At 31.4% G+C, this 15,152-nt stretch overlaps 1 protein-coding gene across 2 annotated transcripts in view; it reads right to left on the bottom strand.

The window, feature by feature from the left end:
* Positions 1 to 15,152, bottom strand: part of LOC148178199 (uncharacterized) — a 57,154-nt gene that overhangs the window by 31,774 nt on the left and 10,228 nt on the right. The window contains exons 3-4 of one of the 2 annotated variants that reach the window (XM_088029184.1): positions 6,719 to 6,754; positions 5,351 to 5,467 (exon numbers count right to left, since the gene is read on the bottom strand). In XM_088029184.1, coding sequence (XP_087885310.1) covers positions 5,351 to 5,467; positions 6,719 to 6,754 — 153 coding nt within the window. The remainder of the gene's footprint in view (positions 1 to 5,350; positions 5,468 to 6,718; positions 6,755 to 15,152) is intronic. The other variant, XM_088029185.1, reaches the window with a different exon arrangement.

The following is a 15,152-nucleotide window of genomic DNA, read 5'->3' as shown; positions in this document are numbered from 1 at the left end:
TAGGTAGAGTGGTTTATGGGTGTGAAATTTCAGATGTGAAGCAGCCTGAAAATAAGATGATCCTTCATATTGTCAATCTGCAATTTTGTTACCATAAAAAAGTTCCTAACAATTATACAGAGTCCGGCAACACTTGTGTCCACCCCAAAAAAATTGTTTATAATTTTAAAGATAAAATTTTGAAAATTTGCATACGTTCATAGTTGGCAAAGCTCTAGAAGCTGACGCAAAAATTTGTTCTTTATTACCGATAGTTTTGGCGTCGCGACGCCTTACAAATGTAATTTTTAGTTAATTGTGAAGGTTCGTGAAATCAACACCTAATATAATTTGTTTTCAATATAAATGTGTTAAAAATATCTCAATTGTCATTTTAGATTTAATGCAAATTGTATTCAAAATTTGAGGAAAAAATGCTGTTTTATTAAGTCAGTTACCAATTTCATTACGTCAAAATTGGAAACTACGTTTACACCCATCTGCCAACATCTTGTGTCACAATTGACATCTATCCTTTGGTTCGCTTTAGATTGAAACAAAACTCTTACTTGGTGAAATGGTCGCTTTGTTCATGTTATTAACGATTTCTGATGTCCAAAAAGTGCAACAAAATTGACTTTCACACGAGTAAATGAAGTGAAATTTTGGTATAAACGGAGTTTGCCACTGCGCCGTCATAATTTTGAAAGTCACTTGATAAAACAGCGTTTTTTTCGCAATTTTTAAACACAATTTGCATTAGATTTAAAATAAAAACTCAAATATTTGTATCACAATTCGCGACCTGAGAACTATAAGGTTCTAACTAGCATTTGCATTAAATTCACCAGTGTTTACGTTATCAGTGATATCTCTTCAAATTATTAAGTATTTTTTTAAAAAAATGATAGGATCTATTAATATCATTTTGACTTGTTAAAATATTAAATTACTTCATTTTTATACTTGATAGAAAATGTTTAAAAAAAATCGTAAAACAAACAATTTGAATTTTCACCAAAATCACTTAAAACCTTATAATTCTTACGTCGCGAATTATGTTGAAAAAAATTTGAATTTGCGAAAATTACCGCAAAAACTCAAAAATCGCTAAAAATTATACCTCTTAGGCGCCAAACAAACCGTCATAAAAAACAAGTTTTTGCGTCAGCTTCTTGAGCTTTGAGCAAATTTTTAAAATTTTGTCTCTAAAATTAGAGACGATTTTAGGGATAAACACCCGGTATAAATACTTATAAAAAGAACTACGTACGATTGACTCAGCGTATAGAAATGTCATCCACGTGTCGTACAAAATTAACTATCTGAGGAAGTGACTAATGATTAATAATGAGTTTTATTCACACTTTTAATTGAAATGAAAATACTGTCGTCTTATTTTCTTTATTAGCAATGGTAATTAATCCACCTTGTCCTTCACCGTCCAGTAGCAGCAGTAAAAACAAATAATTTCAAATAATTCTAAAATGTTTTGATGCCCCAACATATTGTTTCTTCGTAGAGAATTATAACTGATTTTGTCCAAAATTCCATGGAGAATCCAAATTGTTTTTAACATTCTCGTAGGACAACCAACTGAATTATAAGAAAATGAAATTTTTGAAGCTAAATATCTCGGAAACTAGGACAAATAGAAAGTTTGGTTTTATCTATACTTTGAAAGGGCTAAAAAGAGTCTTGCCTCCAAACTGGTGTATTCACTATCTCTCTTCGATTCATTCACAACAAGCGACTCGACTTAATTAATGAAATATTTCCAAAAAGAATAGACTTCAATTTCTAAAATAACGAGCCGAATTATTTATAACAGGTAGTCAGATATTGCCTGTACTAAATAGATTTTAATTACGTTCAATAATATATTATCTTAATTACGAGATGGCCTCTTCGAATCGATTCGTAAAATAATAGGTGGGCGCGATCGCTTCCACTTGATATATCACCCTTTTTACAAACTGGTCGGTAAAAAAATTTAATTTATTTTATTTGGCCCCTGTGTGTGATTCATTAAAGGTTTGTGTGTTTAACGAAGCGTTTTAAGCGTTTTTTGCTTCTACGGTTAACCGACGCAAGTTCGGACGTAATGAAATTAACAGGCTCCAGCTTTTCGAAGCACCTAACATCGCTCTTCTCCAAACTCAGTTTTGATAACAACACGCACCGGTCCATGTTTGTTTTGAATTTTATTATTGTTTTAGCCGGTTTTGGGAGCGAAAACAAAGCGAGCTTTCGCGCGGGAGAACAACAACAAAAAAATCATTTTTTACCGGTTTGAACTTTCGAAAGTCTTACTCTGTTAATACAGATAAATGATCCTGTAACTCGAGCCCCGTCACGTCTAGACTGGCCGATTTTAATCCCGATGTGTCCAGGAGGCGCCACGAAAATGTCTGATTTAAAGCGATAAGTTTAAGCTCAAGACCAACCGTGAGATACCGTATTTCATGTCGTTTCCGCAAACAAGACCCTGACAGGAGGAATTTCAACGTACAATCGCGAAAAAGAACTTTACGTGCATGTAAATGCGAATATCAAAAGCAATAAAATAACACAATGCTAATATTTATGACGTTTGTGTTGCGTGTTTGATGAAGCTACTAAGACATCACGTGGACCACCCGCGGGTGCAGCTAGCACGACATCTGCTGAAGGAGTGAGCGCGGATTTCGAAAGAAAAATTAATTCATGATTAATGGGCTCTAATCGGGAGTTATTACCATCACTTTTCCAGGCGTTTTGTTGATTTGAGTTTAAAGCTAAACAAGTTACTTATCGCATTATTCAAATTGAAATGAACATTTTTGGCGGCTTGGTCCTCTGAATAAAATTTTCTAAATCTGGATCTTCTCTTCTATGGAGAATCTGTCTTCTCTTTTGGCAACTCATAAGCATAGCAATAAAACAGCCAAAATTACACATTTAAAAAACAATCTTTGATTCGCATATAAATAGAAATTTTTAAAATTTATCTCTTCTGCTCTGTGATATTGCCATTTAGCGCAATTAACATATTGGCAAGAAGAGTAATATCTTCAAACTGCATTGTAAAAATGACAAAATCGACAAAACTGATTGTTTTACCATTTCCAGAATTACAGGCTTTGAAAAAATGAAAAAAACTAAAAATTTGTGATTTTCTACAGCTAAGAAGGAATTGCAAAAAAAGTAATGTGTTACCATCTAATTATCAAAGTCTTCAAATTATCAAAATTATATCTCAAACCAATGTGGTTTTTTGGTTCGTTTAAAAATGAGCTTCTAAAATTTGTCTATTCTACTCTACAAACTTCGTCATCTGGCAATGTCAATAATAAGAATAACAGAAAAGATAAACTCCCCAAATCTCAAATGTACAAAGTTAAAATTACTTCAATAAGGAATTTTTGGTTCGTCCTAAAAATAATAGTCGTTATTTAAAATAGTAAGGTGAAGTTTAAAAAGTCATTCTTTATTGCATAAGTCGTTGAGAATGATGGTTTTAAAACAAGTGTTTCAAAACACAAATAATACTATGAAAAAACTTTTAAACGTACTTGTCTCATACAACGTTTTATCTACAACTGTTCCCCATTTCTAATTTATAAAAAATAAATTCAAAATTTTTCACAAAACAGCTACTTTTTGAATCAAAATCTGATCAAAATGCCTATTATTTTGCACAATCGACCACAAAAAAATTTTAGCTCCGTAATCTTATTATACAGGGTCCGGCAACACATGTCCAGCCCCAAAACCGTCTTTAATTTTTAAGATAAAATTTTGAAAATTTGCATACGGTCATGGTTGACTTTGAATTTTAGCTCCGTAATCTTATTATACAGGGTCCGGCAACACATGTCCAGCCCCAAAACCGTCTTTAATTTTTAAGATAAAATTTTGAAAATTTGCATACGGTCATGGTTGACTAGACCCTAGAAGCTGAAGCAAAAGTTTGTTTTTTATCACTAATAGTTTTGACGTCGCGACGCTGCTTTAAAAATGTAATTTTTAGCTAGTTGTGAAAGTTTGTGAAATCAACCATTAATTTAATTTTTTCGCAATATAAATGTGTTCAAAATATTTCAGTTGTCATTTTAAATTTAATGCAAATTGCTGTTTTAAAAATGCTGTTTTATCAAGTTAGTTTTACGTTTAAGTTAGTTAGTTTGCCACTGTGCCGTCATAATTTTGAAAACTAACTTGATAAAACAGCGTGTTTTTCCAAATTTTAAACACAATTTGCATTAGATTTAAAATAAAAACTCAAACATTTGTATCATAGTTAGGTTGAAAAAAATTGAATTCGTGAATATTTCCGTAGAAACTCAAAAATCGCTAAAAATTATACTCCTATTGTTAGGCGTCGTGACGCCAAAGAAACCGTGATAAAAAAAAAAACAATTTTTTGCGTCAGCTTCTAGAGCTTTGTCAACCATGAGCGTATGTAAATTTTCAAAATTTTATCTTTAAATTTTAAGACGATTTTTGGGCTGGACACAAGTGTTGCCGGACCCTATAAAGTACAACTGATAGAATTGTAAAATTCTTCATTGTAAAATTGCCAAAAATAAAAATTGATAGGTCCTCCTAAAATTTTTCTAATCTGTTCTATTTTTTTTTAATTTAACTCAATTAATAAGACTGATAATCTCCAAATCTGATAGCCAAAATAGTACAATTTTCAAAATTATAAGCTTTAATAAAACAATCTTAGTCTTCTCTCCTTTGAAGCAAAAGTTAATAAGTAACATTAAGCACTGTTAATAAGCATGACAGCAAAAATATTCGATCGAAATCTAATTGTCATAGCCATAAAATTGCCATTTTATCAAAAAGACTTTGCCTCCTTCAAAAGATAAAATTCTCCTCTATAATTTTGCCATTTTTGGCACAATTGATAAAATTGACAGACAAAGTAACGTCCTCAAATTTCATAACGATACATTCACAGTGTGCCCACACAAACTTCTATCTCTGCTTAGTAAAAATCACCAGTCAAACAAATTGCCAAACGATTTGATCAACATTTTGATGAACTCAAGCCAATTAGTCTTCCGTCTCGTTGTCACCCCTGCTCAACCTCCCGCTCTATTAATTCTCCACCCTCCAATCTAAGCTCCCTTTTTGGAACAAACGAGGGTGAGATCTATTGTTTTAAGAATTCAGTGATAGGCATCGACAGACCTCTCAGGTAAGATAGACGATTGATACGTCTCGACCGAGACAAATCGTTTGTTTTTGGATTTTTTCTTATTGTCTAGACGGAGAGGATTTAACTCCGAAAGACGCCCCACACTTTCTCAAAAACTTATCGGGTTACTTTGACATAATTGAAAAATAACCGGTACTAAAAGAGGGAAAAGTATTTTACCTTTCTGTTGACCAGGCGCGGCTCATCTTGGGCCAGTTTTAGTAGTTCTTGGATGTCACCCTTCGACGCCGTTACGTACCATTCCGTGCACTTTTTCGGCTCTAACTGTAACAATAACTTATGCATTTTATGTGACGGGTCTTTAGCCTCTCCTTACGGATTGACGTTTATGGTTTTTTGTTCGGACGGACAAAAAATATTACAGGTATAAAGACACTCCATTATGGTTCGGTAATGTATGCAAAATATCCTTGCGTCATAGAAATCTCAACAAATTTTCAAACACTCGGAGTGTAGATTACGATAAATCCTTGAAACGTGAAAAATACAGATATTTTATCATACTCGATTTTTTCAGCGTGTAGAAACTTGACACACATTATTATCGACGTTTTCAATTGAAAAAGAGGATTTATGTGTTCTGGTTAAACTTTGAAGCAAAAGTACAATGAGTACCGCCCTTGGTTTGTTTATTATAATCACCATGTTGTATTTAGACTTGAACATGCTTTATACTTACTTTATGCTAATTTCGCGGTTTCCGGAGTTTCTGCTTGATGGTAACTTATTTGCGTTTTAATTTAATTTTCGCGTCGAAACGATTTTTTTTGCTGGGTTAATAAACACTTTTAATTAACTTGACCCTATGTCGTACTTCTCAATGTAATAATATCCTCTATCAACAATTTTTGTGGGATTCAGATAATGAAATCTTTTGTTTGAGTACTATTTAATATTGGATTAATTTAAAAAAAAGCAAACACGGAATCTTCCAGTTGCAAGAAAATTATAGAAAAACTGGGAAAATTAGAAATTCGGATGGGTTTAAACTCTAAAATCTTCATAGAAGTCGAGGAATAATAAGACGAGAAACGAAAAACGTGGCAAAAACAGGAAAATGGAAGGAAAAAGGAAAGGCTTCATCCAAGGACAGACAAATACAAGAAGAAGAAGAGATTGTACTAACTTCCCAAATGATCAAGTCACGATTTCATTAAATTAAATGTTTTTCGGCTTTCGCACAATTAGTTAATCTAAAAACCAGTACTAATCACAGCATGTTAAAATTAATTTAAAAACTTATTACAATAAATCACTTAACATAAATTGAACTTAACTAATTAGAAAGATTCCTACCGACGATAGACCGTTTTCATATTAATTTCAAAACCCGTTAAAATTTTTCATGATAAAATGAAAGTACGTCCGCAGCGTAATCAGCACTCCTCAAAATTTGAAATAATTAGAGCTCGAAATAATAAAACAATTAATAACGCAAAGATACGTATCTACAAGTGTCCCCTGCCGTTTATTGTGGATAAACGTAACAAATTTAAATTGAAATCTAAGAAGTTTTCAAATACTCACCGAAGCGACCGAAGCGCCATCGTCCTCGTCGGTCCCCTGCGGACAAAACACAATACTAAACAAAAGAGCACCGTGTATAAATTAGTGGTAGTATGCGATAACATCACCATAAGTTAAACGGACCAGTCACGCCGTTTTTACTAACGAATTACATGGGACATTGAAGTAATTTGTCTGTCGGTACGCTAATCGATTTTGGTCGACCAGCATACCGACCTGATCTGAGTTATGAAATCATCGGAGTTTGATGACAAGGATGACTTATTCAGATGGGACCGTTCTCAACTCGACCAAATAAAATAAGAGTTCAATAAATGGAAATGCATTAAATGGAAGCGCAAATGGTGTTGCGAGACAATGCAAATAAATGAGGTCGGACAAAGTGACTTGATGCTGCGTTAAAACCGCTATAATTTCCAAGTTTTATAAAAAGTAGGTAGTCGTGTTAATTTTTTTGTTAATACGTCGGATGATATTTCACATGGTGTACTATTCCACTTTTTTCGTGCATTTTGCTTTTATGCTACATTACAACGCTTCAACACCTTCAACCGGTTCATTAATAAAAAGGACAAAATTTCGACATACGAGTGTTTTAACGCGTGTGAATGGCGGACGTGTATCAGTTCAAGTGGACTCAAATCTGGTTGGACGCTATCAAGATGTTGTTAGACACCGGACAGAATTGTTATTATTATTACATACATATTAATTTGTAATTATAATTGTATCAAATATAAACTTGTAAAGAAGCGAGCGAAAAAATAATTAATAATTTGAACAAAAAAAAATCAGAGAAGTATCTATCTAATAATAATGAATTCGTTAAACAGCATAAAATTATTCAATTCTGCAACACAGAAATTACGATTTAACAAAGTTTCTTTCCATTTGAAGTTTAAATAATTGCCACAATTTTATGTTTCTTAACAAGTTTGTGTATTGACAACTAATCACAGAATTTTAGAGTAAGAACTAAAAACGCATGGCAAACTCAAATTCAAAATTTACATTAAACTCTGTAATCTGAGAGATTTAACCTCGGCTTTAACCTTAAAGCAATGATTTCCTGAGACTCTTTAGAGACACATTTATTCAGTACGCCAATTTTAAATACAGAATTTTAGAACAAAAAGGAGCAAAACGTAGATACATTTAAAATAAGTACTTTCGACATTTAGATCAAGCTCTTCCATTTTAATTGTCTAAAAACGCCAATTTCCTAACATCAACTTTGTTGAAATTTTTTAATCTTGATTATTCAGAGCAATCAAAACTTTTGAATTTGAATGCTTCAAAACTTTCTGACCATGAAATTCCATTTTCTTTTATTTTTTCAATCTTCTAAAATTTTTAAATCTTTCAAATCCTTCCTTCGATGAATAAAATGCTTTCGATTTAGTATTTCCAATTCCATATGGCGTATGAGAAAATTACAACAATTTTTTAATTTATATTCGACTTAGAACATTTTCAAGCAAAACTATACAGTTATCAGATAGGTTAGTGCTGCAAATTATTTAAATAAAATTTGTTAATATACGGTTGTAGTTCATAGAGAAAAAAAATAATTTGCGATGTCACAGGTGTGATGCGCTTAATGTTTTTAATACCATTTTTCTATATTTCTGTGAATAACAAATCTCTGATTCCTTTTCCTTTAATACACAAATATGTGAACTATAGACAGACATTTTTAGCGTTTTTGCAATTAAAACAACCAATTCAATTGTGGACTGAATAATTTAGAAAACACAGAATAACTTGTTAAATAAACATTGCAAAAAATACTTTAAAATAATGTCTTTATCAACAACTTTTAACTTTAATTAGTGCAAAAACAGTAACATCTGTTTATTATCTACTTTGTATACAAATATTCAATTTTGAACTCCACAGTTTTGCTAACTTTTGTTCAAATATTGTCACAGGTGAATCAATTTTTTTTTTCTACAAACGTCACAAAAGGCCACTATTTTTTAGTCGTTTTTAGACAGTAAATTAGGCAATTTTGTTATAAGTAATGAAAAACGCTCGTTGACCATGGAAACACTTTTGCTGCCTCGGCAGAAAAATTACTTTTTGTGACTGTTTCTATTTGAGACTTACATTGTGAATGCCACTTGCACGATCTTTACTTTAACTAAATGTAAAAATTCCAAAATCCCGACCACTCGGCGCCACTGATATGCACAAAATAATTTTAACAACAACGCAGAGCATTTTTGTTCGTTAATAATTTACCTATGCATAGTAACCTTAGAAACCTTAGTAATCATTGGCGTAGCATGAAAATTGGAATCAATTTCTCTTATTTTTTTCTTCAAACTGAGATTTAAAAAACAAAACCTGTCTCATTCCTTCATTTACAATAAGCTGTACCTAGTGGATTTTCTTTCCGCCTCTATTTCAAATTCAGCCTGTATATTGGATTTTTAACTATATTATTATGTTTCGGCAAGTTGTTTTATTTTTTACTATATCAGGTTCTTCGTGTGAAACTACTAATTTATGCCTAATAAATTTATTAGATTCTTAAAATTCATACAAATTGCTTAGATTTTTGAAATATATATATATATATATATATATGTCGGTACCATTTTGAATTTAAATCTTTTTATAGATTCGTTAAATTGTTTAAATAATTTTAGATTGTCTGAAACTCTGAAAATCTAGAATAATTCTCATTAAAATATGGTAAATTGAATAGCTACATGGGTATGTACCGGATATTCCGCAGATTGCTGAACATAAAAAAATAACATGGGAATTTGAATTTAATTTTTTTCCTGCTCTCCCGAACCTCCGAATTAAATTCGGTTAATGGTGAATTGTGCTATAAGAGGGTCTTAATTCAAAATCCATTTTCAGGATCCAATGTTATTGCGGCAGTATTAAAAAAATCAAAAACGTGAACTTTCAAATTTCCCACTCGAAATTTCAAAGTTGGTCTTACTGAAAATTGGCGAGCTGTCACGAAATTGTCTAAACTAATCTAACTTTTAATTTACTTATGCGAGGATAATACCACAGGTAAACACGGACTATGGAAAGCGTACTTGAACTAAAAAGTTTGGTTTAGGCACAAAGGGACGTTACACAGTGACACATCTTTATTTCGCAATCAAACCAAGCTTTTGAAATTTCGAGCGGAAAATTTAAAATTTTATTTTTTTTAATTCCATTTTTTACTAATAATGCCGTAATAACATCCAAAATGGTCCTTAATTTTGAAAAAAAATCAAAATTTGCACACTTATGTTGAAAAAGCAATTTTTTTAGTACTAAATACTATTTTATTAAGTTAGTTTTCAAACGTCACAGTGAGATACTACGTTTACACAAAACTGTCAACAACCTGTGTCAAAATGTCATCTACCCTTTAATTCGCTTCAAATTACTTTTTCAGTATTGATTAACAGTTTTTAGTGCTTTAAATATTTTAAAGCATGAAATCTCCAAAAGAATGAGTTAAGTGACTTGTGGCAATTTGGTGTAAATGTAGCTTCCAAATGTCAGGTCATGAGTTTGAAACTAACTTGATAAAATCACGTTTTCTCCAAATTTTGAACACAGTTTGCATCAAATTTAAAATCAAAACTGAGAAATTTTTGATACTGTAGAAGATAATTTAAATTAGCAATTATTTTTACAAAAACTGGTAAATTGCTAAAAATTACAATTTTTAGGCGTCGCGATGGCAAACTATTTGTGATAAAACCAATTTTTTTCTGATTCTAGAGCTTGGTAGCTTGGTAAACCGTAGTTAAGTTAAATTAAACACGATTTTATAAGTGGCCACAAGAGTTGCTGCGAAATTCGTATAAAAATCTAGGGCCGGTTTACACAATAATTTAATTGAAATTTAGTTAATCTCGCTACTAATTAGACGATTGCTGACTGATTGGCGGAAACGCCATCACTTTACCGTGATTTTAAGTATTTAATCGAAATTAAAGATTTACTAACTTAGCTTTTGTAAATCGTAATTTCTCAACTTTTCGGGTTTCTAGTTGTCAGTTCCTTGGAGTTTTACGCTTTCAAACACTCAAGTTTTAAAATTGTTACATTCCGAAAAACTGAGCTCCTGAAGAATAAAATCATGATTTTGAAAAAATTAAAATCAAAAAAATTTGTTACTTAAGAATTTCAATAAAATTTGAAAGAATCAAACAAAATTCATTCTTGAGGAGAGAAAGAGATGACCAGAAACTATCAGTCAGTTGTGACCACCAAAAAATTAATTAGTACACAAGAGGACGTCAAGACCATTCTTAGCTGCAACATTAAAAATGTGTAAGAAGCAGAATTATGAGAATCCATTCTCCACGACTTGAAGTCCTTCAGACACAGAAGCTGAAAGTCTCAGTCAAGATGGGCAAAGACGGTGAAGATTTCAGTACACACCTTATACAAATAAATTTTGCATATTCATCTTGCATATTATTACCAGTAGGTGCATCATCAATTAAATGAGCAACATTATTTAATTAACTACTGTAGAAAATATTTTATATCGTCCTACCCATTTAATAATCACATCAAACTGTATATGAAAAGTTAATTTAAAATTTAATTTCCTAACGAAGGAGAAGATTTATGTTATCCGCATTTTTCACATCCTAGTTCAACAGCAGTAAATTGAAAAAAAATCATGTCGTAGAGACATATCAGTCATCTCCATACCCGTTAACACGTCGGTAAAACAGTCCACGAAATTAATGAACAATACCTCTTCCATTGAAACTGCAGAGAAATTATTCACTTCATATGCATACAAACGCACCAAACAGGATTTACGATGTTCCAAATTCGTAAATAATTTAATAATAAAACCGTACCTCTGTGGAATAATTCATGACTGGTAGGTACGACCCGAAATTTATTCGCACGATTCGAGAAGTGGCGGAAACGCAGCCGTCGATATTTGACCCGACCTCCCATGGTCAACCGTCCATTAATGAATAGCAACGTTAAATGGTACCGTGGTACGGCGGGGGGCATGACTGTCACACTGTCACCTCAACGTGGTACAGACGAAGAGCCAATTGATTTTATAATCTTTTCAATTTACTTCGTGTTATTGGTACGACACAATGGAGATGGACATGGCAGATAGTACCGAATCTTGACAACCCGTGGAGAGGATTTACCATGTGACGGAGCTTCACGGCGCCTAACGAAGGCATTGATTATTACGAATAATTGAAATTGACACTCTTCAAAGAGGTGATTTGTTATGAAGAGGAGATAAATTACGAGGTGGTACTACTATATAATTTACCAGGAGCGCGCTTTCTATCGGTTTTTCGTTGCAGGAAAACGGCGCGCATAAATAAGAAGATAACTCGAAATATGACTGTCATGACACGAGACGGCTATACGATCCTTGTAAATCGCGATTTTTTTCATCTGCTCGACGCATAAGTCAGAAGTGCTGATAGAATCTCTCTTTCTCTCAGTCCTTAATTTGTATTTGTTTCGTGTTGCGCTGAACAAAACGAAAATATGAAATATAGCGTGGAGAACGTATTACATTTATGGATGTTTGAACGCTTAAATATAAACGGCCATTAAGCGGGAAACTGTAAAAAATATTGAAATTTATTTCTCAGCAAAACATGCGATATTAAAAAAATTGATAATGATTTACTAACAGTTTGATAAACAGGGAGATTGTTAGAAAAATGGTAATTTCAGCAAACGTACCTACTACTCAACTATAATTATTGTTCAGGTGGTATGCTCATTTGCATGTAAGTAAAGTTTAAATTACAAACTGTTGTAACTGGACATTTCCTAGTAAGTAGCAGTCATTTCGCACTAACGAATAGAAGGATTTCATGTTTACTTTCTCTGACATTCTTAGACTGTTATGGCGTTTGAGAAACGCGAGAATAGATGAACGTAAGCGAGGAACATGAGCAGTAAATTGAAGCTTAATTGGTTACAGTGTGTCGGGTATTTGTTAAAGAGACAGAAAAATACTATTTTCACTAAAACCGACATTTATTTTCGAACACCAATTCAACTGCTGAAAATAAAAATCTCATGTCGAAGATAATCTAGAAGAGCAAACAAATAAAATGAAAGGTAAAGACAGAACCGAAAGAAAACTTAAGATAAGAATCAACATGTAAATAATGGATCCTTGAAAATTGAAGATTACTTTAATTACATAAAACTTTTTACTAGGAAAGTTTAAACTTACAAAAAAATTACCACTCTTCCCAAAACTGAAGTATTTTGAAGCATTTAAATTTTTTTTTTTTGAAAAATTAGACCTACAAGTCTTATAGAATCTAAGAATACCAAAAACAGATCCATAAAATCTCAGAATGAGAGAATCGATCCGCAATTTTGATAATCCGGGTTTTGTTCTATTTCAATAAAAATGGGTCGTGTAGCTAAATTGTGAAATTTAGCACAGTTGACAAAGTCAAAGTCGTATAACTTACAAATTTTACTATTTAGAGAAAAAAATCTGTCAAAATTACAGAAAATTAAGGAAAATTATAAAAAGATTTGGTTTATTTCAAAGTAAAAATTTCAATACAAATTCGAGGATCAATAGTCGAAAATAGAAAAATCCCAAAATTTGACAGTTTTAGAATTAAAACTGTGAAAATTACAGAATCGATAAAAGTGATGGAAACTTTTATTCATTTCCAAAATAAAAATTTGTAACATTTTTTTTGCAGCACACTTTTGAAGTTGATATTCAAGTCAAAAATAGTAAGAGTAGAATTTAGTAAAGTAGAAAGTATTGGTGCCTCCAAATTTTAGGATTTTAGGAGTAAAAAAAATTCCAGAGATTCGGAATTTAATATTGTTTATCTTCAAAATAAAAATGTTTAAAAATTATGTTTCTTGATCTAAAACTTTGAAATTTAATCAAGTCGCAAATTTCAATGATTTCGGATTAAAATTACAAAATTTCATAATAAATTGTGGAACGTTTTGGTTCATCGTTTCAAAATGAAGATTTCTAAAAATGCTATTTTTCACAGTAAAATTTTGCATTTTGCCACATTTGATAAACAAGACTAAAGAACTTAATTTTACTGCTCAACAATTGAAACTGTCAAAGTTAGAGTTCAATAAAAATTGTAAAAATGTTTAGCAAGTCTTAAAAATAAAATTTCCAATAGTGCTGTTTCTTCTTTCCACATTTGGTCATTTAGCACAGTTGATAGACAAGTTGAAAGTTGTAAAACTTCAAAAGTTCACCGTTTTATGAGTAAAACTGTCAAGTTACTAAATTTAATAAACAATGGTAGACATTTTCGGTTCGTTTCAAATTGAAACATCTTAAAAATTTTGTATTTTGTTCTAAAATTTTAGGATACAGCGCAATTGATAAACCAGTCGAAAGTATTTACAAATTTATCATTAAAATTGTTAAAGTTAAGGAATTTGAAACTGACAGTAGACTTTTGATTTCTCTTGAAAAACAGAATATAAAAAAATCCATTTGGAAAAGGAAGCGAAAAAAAATTGTCTAAGAGTCGAAAAAGACAAAGGAAATTGAGAAAGAAAAGAAGCAGAAAACAAATGTGCTATTCTGAGCCAAAAAGAAAAAATTAGGACAAAAGACTTTAACAATAAATAATTTTTGTTAGAATAATAACTATTATAATACCAATTTACAATTTTGCAATTTTGGTAATTTCCTAGAGTGTTTTGAAATGGTGTCCACTATAAGTCGAGAACAGTGTCGACTATTGGCAAAAAAGGTGCCCATAATTAGCTTAATGCTGTGGCTTGTGAATATTCAAGATTTACGAGATTTTAACATTATCTAGAGGTTTACAACTATTTTTACAACAAATTAAAGTTTTTCTGAGGAAAATGACAACAATCATACAGGCGTAGAACAAAAGTTCAATTTTATTCAGCGTTTTGAAATTGAGAAATCTGCTAACAGGGCCGGTTATTGGTAGTTTTCCCCTATTAGATCAATAATAAATTTCTGAAAAAATATAGAAAAGCAAATTCGTAGAATCAACAAAATAATTTGAAAATCTTAAAAAACATTAAGGCGAATATCTTGAGATTCTTAGTTTTAAGATATGAAAATAAACCTTAAAATTAAAAAACATTGTTATCGGAATTTCCAATTTTCAGATTCATAGATTTTCAAGACATTTATTTATCAAAATGTTGAAATAAAATGTTAAATCTTGGCGAAAAAAATATCAAGAAACTAGAGGCAAAGAATTGTCAGACAATAAGAACACAATAATATGTATTAGAAAAACGAAAAAAGTCGTAAGAGAAAAATTGAAAGAAGAAACTGAAATGAAGCAGTAATATTGCCAATGTTTAACAAAGAAAACTTGAGAAACTGCGAAAAATATCGTGGGATAATACAAAATATTTGCATCACTTAGCGGTAAAGAAAAGGTTAGAGGTGTTAAGAGAAATAGAA

This window comes from Gnatocerus cornutus, chromosome 2 (assembly GCF_029298725.1).
Source record: "Gnatocerus cornutus isolate USDA-ARS CGAHR chromosome 2, icGnaCorn1.1, whole genome shotgun sequence".
Classification (NCBI taxonomy): Eukaryota; Metazoa; Arthropoda; class Insecta; order Coleoptera; family Tenebrionidae; genus Gnatocerus; species Gnatocerus cornutus.
The sequence above is the reverse complement of the archived record's forward strand: the minus strand, read 5'-3'. Positions and strand labels throughout refer to the sequence as shown.